At 48.6% G+C, this 15,533-nt stretch overlaps 1 protein-coding gene across 1 annotated transcript in view; it reads left to right on the plus strand.

The window, feature by feature from the left end:
* The first annotated feature begins 5,856 nt into the window (after window positions 1-5,856).
* The window catches only part of CHMP4B (charged multivesicular body protein 4B), a 56,127-nt gene continuing 46,450 nt past the window's right edge, over window positions 5,857-15,533 (plus strand). Inside the window, exon 1 of the mRNA XM_063960221.1 lies at window positions 5,857-6,207. Within this exon, the coding sequence (XP_063816291.1) occupies window positions 6,024-6,207 (184 nt within the window). The 5' untranslated portion in view covers window positions 5,857-6,023. The remainder of the gene's footprint in view (window positions 6,208-15,533) is intronic.

Consider the following 15,533-nt stretch of genomic DNA (forward strand, 5'->3'; position numbering starts at 1 on the left):
ATCAAATTTGTAGAATTTAGCAAACGTGTTTTCCCCTGACCAAGTAGCTGCTCGGCAAAGTTGTAAAGCCGAGACCCCTCGGGCAGCCGCCCAAGATGAGCCCACCTTCCTTGTGGAATGGGCATTTACAGATTTTGGCTGTGGCAGGCCTGCCACAGAATGTGCAAGCTGAATTGTACTACAAATCCAACGAGCAATAGTCTGCTTAGAAGCAGGAGCACCCAGCTTTTTGGGTGCCTACAATATAAACAGCAAGTCAGACTTTCTGACTCCAGCCATCCTGGAATTATATATATATATATATTTTCAGGGCCCTGACAACGTCTAGCAACTTGGAGTCCTCCAAGTCCCTAGTAGCCGCAGGCACCACAATAGGTTGTTTCAGGTGAAACGCTGACACCACCTTAGGAAGAAACTGGGGACGAGTCCGCAGTTCTGCCCTGTCCGAATGGAAAATCAAATATGGGCTTTTGTAAGACAAAGCCGCCAATTTTGACAATCGCCTGGCCGAGGCCAGGGCCAACAGCATGGTCACTTTCCATGTGAGATATTTTAAATCCACAGATTTGAGTGATTCAAACCAATATGATTTGAGGAATCCCAACACTACGTTGAGTTCCCACGGTGCCACTGGAGGCACACAAGGGCTGTATATGCAATACTCCCTTGACAAACGTCTGGACTTCAGGAACTGAAGCCAATTCTTTCTGGAAGAAAATCTATAGGGCCGAAACTTGAACCTTAATGGACCCCAATTTGAGGCTCATAGACACTCCTGTTTGCAGGAAGTGCAGAAATCGACCTAGTTGAAATTTTTTCGTGGGGCCCTCCTGGCCTCACCCACGCAACATATTTTTACCACATGTGGTGATAACGTTGTGCGGTCACCTCCTTCCTGGCTTTGACCAGGGTAGGTATGACCTCTTCCGGAATGCCTTTTCCCTTAGGATCCGGCGTTCAAACCGCCATGCCGTCAAACGCAGTCGCGGTAAGTCTTGGAACAGACAAGGTCCCTGCTGGAGCAGGTCCTTTCTTAAAGGCCGATGCCACGGTTCCTCTTGGAACAGACATGGTACTTGCTGAAAGCAAATCCCTTCTTAGCTCCCGAGGCCATTAGTCCTCTGTGAGCATCTCTTGAAGTTCCGGTTACCAAGTCCCTCTGGGCCAATCCGGAGCCACGAGTATAGTTCTTACTCCTCTATGTCTTATAATTCTCAATACCTTGGTTATGAGAAGCAGAGAAGGGAACACATACACCGACTGTTACACCCACGGTGTTACCAGGACGTCCACAGCTATCGCCTGAAGGTCTCGTGACCTGGCGCAATACCTGTCCCATTTTTTTTGTTCGGGCGGGACGCCATCATGTCCACCTTTGGTCTTTCCCAACGGTTCACAATCATGCGGAAAACTTCCCGATGAAGTTCCCACTCTCCCGGGTGGAGGTCGTGCCTGCTGAGGAAGTCTGCTTCCCAGTCGTCCACTCCCGGAATGAACACTGCTGACAGTGCTATCACATGATTTTCCGCCTAGCGAAAAATCCTTGCAGTTTTGCCACTGCCCTCCTGCTTCTTGTGCCGCCCTTTCTGTTTACGTGGGCGACTGCCGTGATGTTATCCCACTGGATCAATACCGGCTGACCTTGAAGCAGAGGTCTTGCTAAGCTTAGAGCATTATAAATTTGCTCTTAGCTCCAGTATATTTATGTGGAGAGAATTCTCCAGACTTGATCACACTCCTTGTGTGACTGCTCCCCAGCCTCTCAGGCTAGCCTCCGTGGTCACGAGCATCCAATCCTGAATGCCGAATCTGCGGCCCTCTAGAAGATGAGCACTCTGTAATCACCACAGGAGAGACACCCTTGTCCTTGGATATAGGGTTATCCGCTGATGCATCTGAAGATGCGATCCGGACCATTTGTCCAGCAGATCCCACTGAAGAGTTCTTGCGTGAAATCTGCCGAATGGAAGCGCTTCGTAATAAGCCACCATTTTTACCAGGACTCTTGTGCAATGATGCACTGACACTTTTCCTGGTTTTAGGAGGATCCCGATTAGCTCGGATAACTCCCTGGCTTTCTCCTCTGGGAGAAACACCTTTTCCTGGACTGTGTCCAGAATCATCCCTAGGACCAGCAGACGTGTCGTCGGAACAACTGCGGTTTTGGAATATTTAGAATCCACCCGTGCTGTCGTAGAACTACTTGAGATAGTGCTACTCCGACCTCCAACTGTTCTCTGGACCTTGTTCTTATCAGGAGGTCGTCCATTTTCTTTGAAGACGAATCCTCCTTTCGGTCATTACCTTGGTAAGGACCCGGGGTGCCTTGGACAATCCAACGGCATCGTCTTGAAACTGATAGTGACAGTTCTGTACCACGAACCTGAGGTACCCTTGGTGAGAAAAGGCAAATTTTGGGACATGGAGGTAAGCATCCCTGATGTCCCGGGACACCATATAGTCCCCTTGTTCTTTGCTATCACTGCTCTGAGTGACTCCATCTGGATTTGAACCCTTGTAAGTGTTCAAATTTTTCAGATTTAGAATAGGTCTCACCTAGCCTTCAGTACCACCATATAGTGTGGAGTAATACCCCTTTCCTTGTTGTCGGAGGGGTAAATTTATTATCACCTGCTGGGAATACAGCTTGTGAATTGTTTTCAATACTGCCTCCCTGTCGGAGGGAGACATTGGTACAGCAGACTACAGGAACCTGCGAGGGGGGAAACCTCTCGACATTCCAATCTGTACCCCTTGGATACTACTTGTAGGATCCAGGGGTCCTGTACGGTCCCAGCGTCATGCTGAGAACTTGGTAGAAGCGGTGGCGGGCTTCTGTTCCTGGGAATGGGCTGCCTGCTGCAGTCTTCTTCCCTTTCCTCTATCCCTGGGCAGATATGACTCTTATAGGGACGAAAGGACTGAGGCTGAAAAGACGGTGTCTTTTTCTGCAGAGATGTGACTTAGGGTAAAAAACGGTGGATTTTCCAGCAGTTGCCCTGGCCACCAGGTCCCATGGACCGACCCCAAATAACTCCTCCCCTTTATACGGCAATACATCTTTGTGCCGTTTGGAATCTGCATCACCTGACCACTGTCGTGTCCATAAACATCTTCTTGCAGATATGGACATCGCATTTACTCTTGATGCCAGAGTGCAAACATCCCTCTGCGCATCTCGCATATATAGAAATGCATCCTTTAAATGCTCTATAGTCAATAAAATACTGTCCCTGTCAAAGGTATCAATATTTTTAGTCAGGGAATCCGACCAAGCCACCTCAGCTCTGCACATCCAGGCTGAGGCGATCGCTGGTCGCAGTATAACACCAGCATGTGTGTGTATACTTTTTTGGATATTTTTCAGCCTCCTATCAGCTGGCTCCTTAAGTACGGCCCTATCCGTAGATGGTACCGCCACTTGTTCTGATAAGCGTGTGAGCGCCTTATCCACCCTGAGGGGTGTTTCCCACCGCGCCTTAACTTCTGGCGGGAAAGGGTATACCGCCAATAATTTTCTATCGGGGGAAACCCACGCATCATCACACACTTCATTTAATTTATCTGATTCAGGAAAAACTACAGGTAGTTTTTTCACCTCACACATAATACCCTTTTTTGTGGTACTTGGAGTATCAGAAATATGTAACACCTCCTTCATTGCCCTTAACGTGTGGCCCTAAAAGAAAATACGTTTGTTTCTTCACCGTCGACACTGAAATCAGTGTCCGTGTCTGGGTCTGTGTCGACCGACTGAGGTAAATGGGCATTTTACAGCCCCTGACGGTGTTTGAGACGCCTGGACAGATACTAATTTGTTCGCCGGCCCTCTCATGTCGTCAACCGGCTTGCAGCGTGTTGACATTGTCACGTAATTTCCATAAATAAGCCATCCATTCCGGTGTCGACTCCCTAGAGAGTGACATCACCATTACAGGCAATTTGCTCCGCCTCCTCACCAATATTTTCCTCATACATGTCGACACACACGTACCGACATACAGCACACACATAGGGAATGCTCTGATAGAGGACAGGACCCACTAGCCCTTTGGGGAGACAGAGGGAGAGTTTGCCAGCACACACCAAAACGCTATAATTATCCAGGGACAACCTTTATATAAGTGTTCCTCCCTTATAGCATTTTAATATATATATACATATCGCCAAATCAGTGCCCCCCCTCTCTGTTTAACCCTGTTTCTGTAGTGCAGTGCAGGGGAGAGCATGGGAGCCTTCCCACCAGCCTTTCTGTGAGGGAAAATGGCGCTGTGTGCTGAGGAGAATAGGCCCCGCCCCCTTTTCGGCGGGCTTCTTCTCCGGAGTTTTAGATATCTGGCAGGGGTTAAATACATCCATATAGCCTCAAGGGCTATATGTGATGTATTTTTCGCCATACAGGTATTATACATTGCTGCCCAGGGCGCCCCCCCCCCAGCGCCCTGCACCCTCCGTGACTGCTGTGTGAAGTGTGCTGACAACAATGGCGCACAGCTGCAGTGCTGTGCGCTACCTGATGAAGACTGAGAGTCTTCTGCCGCCTGGTTCCGGACCTCTTCATCTTCAGCGTCTGCAAGGGGGGTCGGCGGCGCGGCTCCGGGACGAACCCCAGGGCGAGCCCTGTGTTCCGACTCCCTCTGGAGCTATGTCCAGTAGCCTAAGAATCCAATCCATCCTGCACGCAGGTGAGTTGAAAATCTCTCCCCTAAGTCCCTCGATGCAGTGAGCCTGTTGCCAGCAGGACTCACTGAAAATAAAGAACCTAAAAACTTTTTCTAAGTAACTCTTTAAGAGAGCCACCTAGATTGCACCCTTCTCGGCCGGGCACAAAAACCTAACTGAGGCTTGGAGGAGGGTCATAGGGGGAGGAGCCAGTACACACCATGTGATCCTAAAAGCTTGCTTTTGTGCCCTGTCTCCTGCGGAGCCGCTATTCCCCATGGTCCTGACGGAGTCCCCAGCATCCACTAGGACGTTAGAGAAAGGGTTATTACTGATATACAGTTTCCAGACCACCCAGCAGGTCACATGTTCCAGGTCACCTAGTAGGTGCACAGGGAGAGTTCACCAACTGTCACATTTTCCAGAGCACAATGGTGATGCGTTGTAAATGGCAGGCGGGCATTTTGCCACATAATGATGTGACCTGCTCAGACAACGGCATCGTAGAAATATGTCACTGATAAAACTCATCCTTCTATATAGATATTAACAATCATCATTGAAACTAGTTTCAGGCACGTGGTCTTTTCAGAAAAGTGTAGTAGCATATTACTGTAGCCGTGTGACGTTATACACACATGACACTGACACACTGCTTCCATGTACGCTACAGAGGGCAGTGCACAGTGCAGCCACTGCTTATCATCACCCTGCCTCCGAGTCAGGCTCACACACCCAAATATGTGACACACGCATGCGCGGTAGCTGATATGTTGGCTTGACTGCCAGACTGTCGTCTAATCCTGGGCGACGTCACCAATCACGAGCGACCTGCGCCTGTAGTTACCGTAGTAGCGAGGAGGCGGCGGCCGCCATCTTCGAAGCTGTTAACCCACTCTGATCACCAGCTATAACATATTTTATAAGTCATTGCTGAATGTTATGTAATGACAGATAGCTGGTCAGTCAGATCCTTCCCACTCATGTATTTATACTGATCTAATGTGTGATACTAAGCAATAACATGTCAAGGTTGAACGATAACGGAGGAGGGACGGCCACTGAGGTGAATGAGCATTTGTCAGGGATGGTGCCTGGTCATATATATATATTCCCGTTATTATCCCGCTACAGTTTTCAGTTTGCCCGAAGGTAAAATGGCCGCCAGTGACTCGCGGGTGATGAGATGTGCCCCGCCCCCTTTCCGGGTGAGGCGGGTGCGTGACGTCAGTACGCTGTGGCAGGCTGGCCGGGGCTGGTTCTGGTTGTTGTCCCTGTGAGGAAGCGACGCTCGGAGTCAATAGGAGAAGCTCGGCAGGCCCGGCGCACACGGAGACCAGGCCCAGCAGTGTATCGGGGGAATGTCGGTGTTTGGGAAGCTGTTCGGTACCGGGGGTAAGGGCGGCAAAGGCCCGAGCCCCCAGGAGGCCATCCAGAAACTTCGGGACACAGAGGAGATGCTGACCAAGAAGCAGGAGTTCCTGGAGAAGAAGATCGAGCAGGAGCTGTCCACGGCCCGGAAGCACGGCACTAAGAACAAGCGAGGTGAGGCCGGGTCGATGCACCGGTAACTGCAGCTCTGGCACCGGCCCCCGACAGCGGCAGCTGTGGGGGCAGGTTACTATGTGACATCAGGTGCCTCAGCCTCTCCCCTAATGATGGGGGGGGGGACTCCAGGCTGGGTGGTGGTATGGGGACGGGGGGAGCTCTAGGCTGGGTGAGGGGGCTTCTGCCGAATTGTTAAAGTTGTTTTATTTCTGATTTATTTACATGTAGCCTAGGTTAGTGCAGATGGTTAGGACTAGAGCAGAGCATTGTTTACATGTGTTATATTAAGCAGATGTGCCAGGCCACTGACTGTACTTTAGTAGTAGTATAGAATACACGTTACTGGGAACAGATAGAGGTGACTGGAACGTTGCCAGCTTAGCCTGAGTTCTCTGTGTGACAGACACCGGGGGCTAATGGATACTGGAAATACCAGGTAGAGGAGAAATACTACTAATGCCGCTACAGTCTGCAAAGTGCAGTACTTCCCGTTTAGGATGAACTATATATGTTTGTTAAAATTACTGGGTGGTATTGCAGAGTGTAATAAAATTGTCAGGCTATGTATTTTACATTTTTCTGCTGTTTCATCGGAGGTAGATATCATGAGGAGTAACGTGTATAGGGGCAGATGTATTAACCTGAAGATGGCATAAGGAAGTGATAAACCAGTGATAAATGCAAGGTGATACACGCACCAACCAATCAGCTCCAATATGTAAATTAACAGTTAGGAGCTGATTGGCTGGTGCATGTGTCACCTTGCACATATCACTGGTTTATCACTTCCTTATGCCTTCTCCAGGATCTGCCCCATAGTTCTTAACAAGGAAGACTGCACATTATATTTCACGTGTTGTTCCTTTGCAAAGTTTAAAAAATACCTTTCACGTCAAACAGTTTCAAAGAGCAACAGTTGAACAGCTTTTGTTCTAGATCATAAAACCTGAATCCAGAGCAATAGAGGTAACACACTGTGATGGCAATACCTATAGTAGTATCTTAATGTTAGGGTTATCTAGGTTTTCAGGCTAGGCTGAAACATGTAGTTCTGCAACAGGTGGAGAGCCCCAGGTTGGCCTAAAGGCCCATACACACTGGGCGATTTTGAGCTGAAAGCAGCTCACTTTTGGTGTTTTGTGCTGCTTTCAGCTCAAAGCCGCCCAGTGTGTATGCCCCAGCGATGAGCGCTGATGTGCGCTCCCGCTTCATCGCAGGCGGCCGCCTTTCATCTGCTGGTATTACCAGTAGATGAACGGCGGGGTGAGCGGCTTTCCATAGCGTCCTGCTATGGAAAGCCGCTCCCCCCCGCTGACATCGCTGGGCGGGGGGGAAAAGCGCTCAGTGTGTATGAACTTTAAGTGTCACACAGTTACTAAATGAACATCTTAACTATTAATACTGTGGAGAAGGGCCAGAGGTAATATAATAAAGTGACCACACTAACCATGTGGGTAATCTTCTACAGAATGACAGCCAAAGTGGGAAGGGCTTAGCGTGTGCATGTGACCTGCCTTTGGAAAGTATGCTGTAAGAAGACACTTCTTACAGCATTTGACCTTTGGGTCAGGGGTTGTTTGAGACCATACATTCTATTGTCTTGGTGTATCATAAAATGATTCTATAACACCTTATCGTCCAGTGTAGGTAAACTCGGCTAGCACTGTAGGAATGGGATGTAGTTATTTATTTATTTATTACTAGTTATTTATATAGCGCACACATATTCCGCAGCACTTTACAGAGAATGGGGCAGATGTATTAACCTGGAAAAGGCATAAGGAAGTGATAAACCAGTGATATGTGCAATGTGTTAAAGGCACCAGCCAATCAGATCCTAACTATTAATTTACATATTGGAGCTGATTGGCTGGTGCCTTTATCACCTTGCACATATCACTGGTTTATCACTTCCTTATGCCTTCTCCAGGTTAATACATCAGCCCCAATATTTGGCCATTCACGTCAGTCCCTGCCCCCAGTGGAGCTTACAATATATGGGGCAGATGTATTAACCTGGAGAAGGCATAAGGAAGTGATAAACCAGTGATAAATGCACCAGCCAATCAGCTCCAATATGTAAATTAACAGTTAGGAGCTGATTGGCTGGTGCGTTCATCACCTTGCACATATCACTGGTTTATCACTTCCTTATGCCTTCTCCAGGTTAATGCATCTGCCCCTATATTCCCTACCACATGTGCATGCACACATATTCACGGGTTATGGTCGTTGGGTCGACACTCATTAGGTTGACCACTGAAGGTTGACATGCATTAGGTCAACATGTACTAGGTTGAAAGGTCAAAAGGTCGACATGAGTTTTTCACTTTTTTTTAAATCATTTTTTGGATTTTTTTCATACTTAACGATCCACGTGGACTACGATTGGAGCGGTAATCTGTGCCGGGCGAAGCGGTTGCGGAGCGAGGCACCTTGCACGAAGCATGGTGAGCGAAGCGAGCCATGAAAGGGAACATGGTGCACTAATTGGGGTTCCCCCTCACTTTACAGAGAAAACAACACCAAAAGTCAAAAACCTCATGTCAACCTTTTGACCTGTCGACCTAATGGCAATGTCGACCTTCAGTGGTCGACCTAATGTGTTGACCTCAGTTGGGTTGACCCAACGACCCATACCCCATATTCATACTAGGCTTAATTTCTCTGACGTCCTAAGTGGATGCTGGGGACTCCGTCAGGACCATGGGGATTAGCGGCTCCGCAGGAGACAGGGCACAAAAATAAAAGCTTTAGGACTAGGTGGTGTGCACTGGCTCCTCCCCCTATGACCCTCCTCCAAGCCTCAGTTAGGTTTTTGTGCCCGGCCGAGAAGGGTGCAATCTAGGTGGCTCTCCTAAAGAGCTGCTTAGAATAAAAGTTTGTTAGGTTTTTTATTTTCAGTGAGTCCTGCTGGCAACAGGCTCACTGCATCGAGGGACTAAGGGGAGAAGAAGTGAACTCACCTGCGTGCAGGATGGATTGGCTTCTTAGGCTACTGGACACTAGCTCCAGAGGGACGATCACAGGTACAGCCTGGATGGGTCACCGGAGCCGCGCCGCCGGCCCCCTTACAGATGCTGAAGAGAGAAGAGGTCCAGAAATCGGCGGCTGAAGACTTCCCAGTCTTCTTAAGGTAGCGCACAGCACTGCAGCTGTGCGCCATTGCTCTCAGCACACTTCACACCGCGGTCACTGAGGGTGCAGGGCGCTGGGGGGGGGCGCCCTGGGCAGCAATGTAATTACCTTTACTGGCTAAAAATACATCACATATAGCCCCTGGGCTATATGGATGTATTTAACCCCTGCCAGGATTACAGAAAAAAACGGGAGAAGAGCCCGCCGTGAAGGGGGCGGGGCCTATCTCCTCAGCACACAGCGCCATTTTTCCCACACAGATCCGCTGGTGGGAAGGCTCCCAGGCTCTCCCCTGCACTGCACTACAGAAACAGGGTTAAAACAGAGAGGGGGCATATTTTGGCGATATAAATATATATTAAGCTGCTATAAGGGAAAACACTTACTATAAGGTTGTCCCTGTATAATTATAGCGCCTTGGTGTGTGCTGGCAAACTCTCCCTCTGTCTCCCCAAAGGGCTAGTGGGGTCCTGTCCTCTATCAGAGCATTCCCTGTGTGTGTGCTGTGTCGGTACGTGTGTGTCGACAGGTATGAGGACGATGTTAGTGGAGGCGGAGCAATTGCCTGTAATGGGATGTCACCCCCTAGGGAGTCGACACCGGAATGGATGGCTTTATTTATGGAATTACGTGATAGTGTCAACACGCTACAAGGTCGGTTGACGATATGAGACGGCCGGCAAACAAATTAGTACCTGTCCAGGCGTCTCAAACACCGTCAGGGGCTTTTAAAACGCCCATTACCTCAGTCGGTCGACATAGACACGGACACTGACTCCAGTGTCGACGGTGAAGAAACAAACGTATTTTCCAGTAGGGCCACACGTTGCATAATCACGGCAATGAAGGAGGCGTTACATATTCTGATACTACAAGTACCAAAAAAATGAGTATTATGTGGGGTGTGAAAAAAACTACCTGTAGTTTTTCCTGAATCAGATAAATTGAGCGTGGGTTACCCCCGATAGGAAGTGCTAATTTCAAAGAAGTTATTGGCATTATACCCTTTCCCGCCAGAGGTTAGGGCGCGCTGGGAAACACCCCCTAGGGTAGATAAGGCGCTCACACGCTTATCAAAACAAGTGGCGTTACCGTCTCCTGATACGGCCGCCCTCAAAGATCCAGCTGATAGGAGGCTGGAAAATACTCTAAAAAGTATATACACACATACTGATGTTATACTGCGACCAGCATCGCCCCAGCATGGATGTGCAGTGCTGGGGGGGTTTGGTCGGAATCTCTGACTGAAAATATTGATACCCTTGACAGGGACAGTATTTTATTGACTATAGAGCATTTAAAGGATGCATTTCTATATATGCGTGATGCACAGAGGGATATTTGCACTCTGGCATCAAGAGTAAGTGCGATGTCCATTTCTGCCAGAAGATGTTTATGGACACGACAGTGGTCAGGTGATGCGGATTCCAAACGGCACATGGAAGTATTGCCGTATAAAGGGGAGGAGTTATTTGGGGTCGGTCTATCGGACCTGGTGGCCACGGCAACAGCTGGAAAATCCACCTTTTTTATCCCAAGTCACCTCTCAGCAGAAAAAGACACCGTCTTTTCAGCCTCAGTCCTTTCGTCCCCATAAGGGCAAGCGGGCAAAAGGCCAGTCATATCTGCCCCGGGGTAGAGGAAAGGGAAAAAGACTGCAGCAGGCAGCCCCTTCCCAGGAACAGAAGCCCTCCACCGCTTCTGCCAAGGCCTCAGCATGACGCTGGGGCCTTACAAGCGGACTCAGGTACGGTGGGGGGTCGTCTCAAGAGTTTCAGCGCGCAGTGGGCTCACTCGCAAGTGGACCCCTGGATCCTACAGGTAGTATCCCAGGGGTACAGATTGAAATTCGAGACGTCTCCCCCTCGCCGGTTCCTGAAGTCTGCTTTACCAACGTCTCCCTCCGACAGGGAGGCAGTATTGGAAGCAATTCACAAGCTGTATTCCCAGCAGGTGATAATAAGAGTACCCCTCCTACTACAGGGAAAGGGGTATTATTCCACACTATTTGTGGTACTGAAGCCAGACGGCTCGGTGAGACCTATTTTAAATCTGAAATCTTTGAACACTTACATACAAAGGTTCAAATTCAAGATGGAGTCACTCAGAGCAGTGATAGCGAACCTGGAAGAAGGGGACTATATGGTGTCCCTGGACATCAAGGATGCTTTCCTCCATGTCCAAATTTGCCCTTCTCACCAAGGGTACCTCAGGTTCGTAGTACAGAACTGTCACTATCAGTTTCAGACGCTGCCGTTTGGATTGTCCACGGCACCCCGGGTCTTTACCAAGGTAATGGCCGAAATGATGATTCTTCTTCGAAGAAAAGGCGTCTTAATTATCCCTTACTTGGACGATCTCCTGATAAGGGCAAAGTCCAGGGAACAGTTGGAGGTCGGAGTAGCACTATCTTGGATACTGCTACAACAGCACGGGTGGATTCTAAATATTCCAAAATCGCAGCTGATCCCGACGACACGTCTGCTGTTCCTAGGGATGATTCTGGACACAGTCCAGAAAAAGGTGTTTCTCCCGGAGGAGAAAGCCAGGGAGTTATCCGAGCTAGTCAGGAACCTCCTAAAACCAGGAAAAGTGTCAGTGCATTATTGCACAAGGGTCCTGGGAAAAATGGTGGCTTCCTACGAAGCGATTCCATTCGGCAGATTTCACGCAAGAACTTTTCAGTGGGATCTGCTGGACAAATGGTCCGGATCGCATCTTCAGATGCATCAGCGGATAACCCTGTCTCCAAGGACAAGGGTGTCTCTTCTGTGGTGGCTGCAGAGTGCTCATCTACTAGAGGGCCGCAGATTCAGCATTCAGGACTGGGTCCTGGTGACCACGGATGCCAGCCTGAGGGGCTGGGGAGCAGTCACACAGGGAAAAAATTTCCAGGGAGTGTGGTCAAGTCTGGAGACTTCACTTCACATAAACATACTGGAGTTAAGGGCAATTTACAATGCTCTAAGCCTAGCAAGACCTCTGCTTCAAGGTCAACCGGTGCTGATCCAGTCGGACAACATCACGGCAGTCGCCCACGTAAACAGACAGGGCGGCACAAGAAGCAGGAGGGCAATGGCAGAAGCTGCAAGGATTTTCCGCTGGGCAGAAAATCATGTGATAGCACTGTCAGCAGTGTTCACGATCTCCACCCGGGAGAGTGGGGACTTCATCCGGAAGTCTTCCACATGATTGTGAACCGTTGGGAAAGACCAAAGGTGGACATGATGGCGTCCCGCCTCAACAAAAAACTGGACAGGTATTGCGCCAGGTCAAGGGACCCTCAGGCAATAGCTGTGGACGCTCTGGTAACAGTGGGTGTACCAGTCAGTGTATGTGTTCCCTCCTCTGCCTCTCATACCCAAGGTACTGAGAATTATAAGACGGAGAGGAGTAAGAACTATACTTGTGGCTCCGGATTGGCCAAGAAGGACTTGGTTCCCGGAACTTCAAGAGATGCTCACAGAGGACCCATGGCCTCTGCCGCTAAGAAGGGACTTGCTTCAGCAAGGACCCTGTCTGTTCCAAGACTTACCGCGGCTGCGTTTGACGGCATGGCGGTTGAACGCCGGATTCTAAGGGAAAAAGGCATTCCGGAAGAAGTCATACCTACCCTTGTCAAAGCCAGGAAGGAGGTGACCGCACAACATTATCACCGCATTTGGCGAAAATATGTTGTGTGGTGTGAGGCCAGGAAGGCCCCCACGGAGGAATTTCAACTCGGTCGACTCCTGCATTTCCTGCAAACAGGAGTGTCTATGGGCCTCAAATTGGGGTCCATTAAGGTTCAAATTTCGGCCCTGTCGATTTTCTTCCAAAAAGAATTGGCTTCAGTTCCTGAAGTCCAGACATTCGTCAAGGGAGTACTGCATATATAACCCCCTTTTGTGCCTCCAGTGGCACCGTGGGATCTCAACGTAGTTCTGGGATTCCTCAAATCACATTGGTTTGAACCGCTCAAATCTGTGGATTTGAAATATCTCACATGGAAAGTGACCATGCTGTTGGCCCTGGCCTCGGCCAGGCGAGTGTCAGAATTGGCGGCTTTGTCTCACAAAAGCCCATATCTGATTTTCCATTCGGACAGGGCAGAACTGCGGACTCGTCCCCAGTTTCTCCCTAAGGTGGTGTCAGCGTTTCACCTGAACCAACCTATTGTGGTGCCTGCGGCTACTAGGGACTTGGAGGACTCCAAGTTGCTAGACGTTGTCAGGGCCCTGAAAACATATGTTTCCAGGACGGCTGGAGTCAGGAAAACTGACTCGCTGTTTATCCTGTATGCACCCAACAAGCTGGGTGCTCCTGCTTCTAAGCAGACGATTGCTCGTTGGATTTGTAGTACAATTCAGGTTGCACATTCTGTGGCAGGCCTGCCACAGCCAAAATCTGTAAATGTCCATTCCACAAGGAAGGTGGGCTCATCTTGGGCGGCTGCCCGAGGGGTCTCGGCTTTACAACTTTGCCGAGCTGCTACTTGGTCAGGGGCAAACACGTTTGCAAAATTCTACAAATTTGATACCCTGGCTGAGGAGGACCTGGAGTTCTCTCATTCGGTGCTGCAGAGTCATCCGCACTCTCCCGCCCGTTTGGGAGCTTTGGTATAATCCCCATGGTCCTGACGGAGTCCCCAGCATCCACTTAGGACGTCAGAGAAAATAAGAATTTACTTACCGATAATTCTATTTCTCGTAGTCCGTAGTGGATGCTGGGCGCCCATCCCAAGTGCGGATTGTCTGCAATACTTGTACATAGTTATTGTTACAAAAATCGGGTTATTATTGTTGTGAGCCATCTTTTCAGAGGCTCCTCTGTTATCTTGCTGTTAACTGGGTTCAGATCACAAGTTGTACAGTGTGATTGGTGTGGCTGGTATGAGTCTTACCCGGGATTCAAAATCCTTCCTTATTGTGTACGCTCGTCCGGGCACAGTATCCTAACTGAGGCTTGGAGGAGGGTCATAGGGGGAGGAGCCAGTGCACACCACCTAGTCCTAAAGCTTTTATTTTTGTGCCCTGTCTCCTGCGGAGCCGCTAATCCCTATGGTCCTGACGGAGTCCCCAGCATCCACTACGGACTACGAGAAATAGAATTATCGGTAAGTAAATTCTTATTTTTGTTGGGATCCAATTAACCTACCAGTATTGTGACCGGCAGTCTCCTAACCAGGAATCTGTACCATAAAACAATATCCATTATGATTCTAAAGGCAAATTGTTTAGCATTAAAGAGTTTTAGAGAGAGCTTGTTAATAGAAGTCCTACTGATTTCTGTACTATGAGTATGAGCAGATCTTTATGTTCTGGTGAGCTAGGTGTTGGAGGAATCCTACTCTTTGTACAGGTGAGGCTATGCTGCATGGTTTGTGAAGGCAAAAATGTGTATGCATTTATCAGAGAACTAATGTAACTATCACAGTAGTAAATGAAGATAATGGTGGATGTCCAAAATAAGTTAATAGCAGAAAGGGCGTAATGTTCAGTCACAAGCAATAAATGCTTCTAACTCACTCTTCAGGAGAAATGCAAGGCACTTATTTGTCTGCTTACATCTCGTCCTGAGTCAGCAGGAGTTATCTTTTTTCAATAAATGGAGGTTTAACTGTTCATTTTTCATTTTCGATTTTTGAGCAGCATACTTCTCTAATCAAATGTTTATTTCCACCCACAGAGCCTTGAAGTCCTGAGCTATGTGCTTTGTAGTGACCAGCCCTGGGTTTCTCAGGTGTGCTAGGGCTGCAATGTGGGGAGGTGGTTATACCGGCAGTAACATTAGATTTGTATGTAGAAAGGGAGGAGAGGGCCGTTGTTAGGCCAGTTGCTAGGCGTATAGCAGCTTGCCAGGGTACAGAAATAAAACTGTGCTGTTGGTACAATAAGGAACGTCATTTGACAAAGTGCAGCAGTGCTTTTGTGAGAGACTGCAGCTTTAGGTTTAGGCCCATAGTCACTGGGGTTTTAAATGTGACAAGTCCTAACAAGTAAGAAATGCAGCAGCATTGCTTTGTAAATATGGTTATGTTTCATATCGCCATCTGCTTTCAGTGAAACACAAGTAAAAGCTGTCTACACTATGTTTATGTAAGTTTGTTTTTCTTTTCAGCCATCACTGTAACATGGAGACCATTTGTTTTGGCCATCCATGCCTTATACTCACAGCCGTAGTTCCTTGTTATAAAGCATGAAAAA

The sequence above is a fragment of the Pseudophryne corroboree genome, chromosome 3 (genome assembly GCF_028390025.1).
Source record: "Pseudophryne corroboree isolate aPseCor3 chromosome 3, aPseCor3.hap2, whole genome shotgun sequence".
NCBI classification, from domain to species: domain Eukaryota; kingdom Metazoa; phylum Chordata; class Amphibia; order Anura; family Myobatrachidae; genus Pseudophryne; species Pseudophryne corroboree.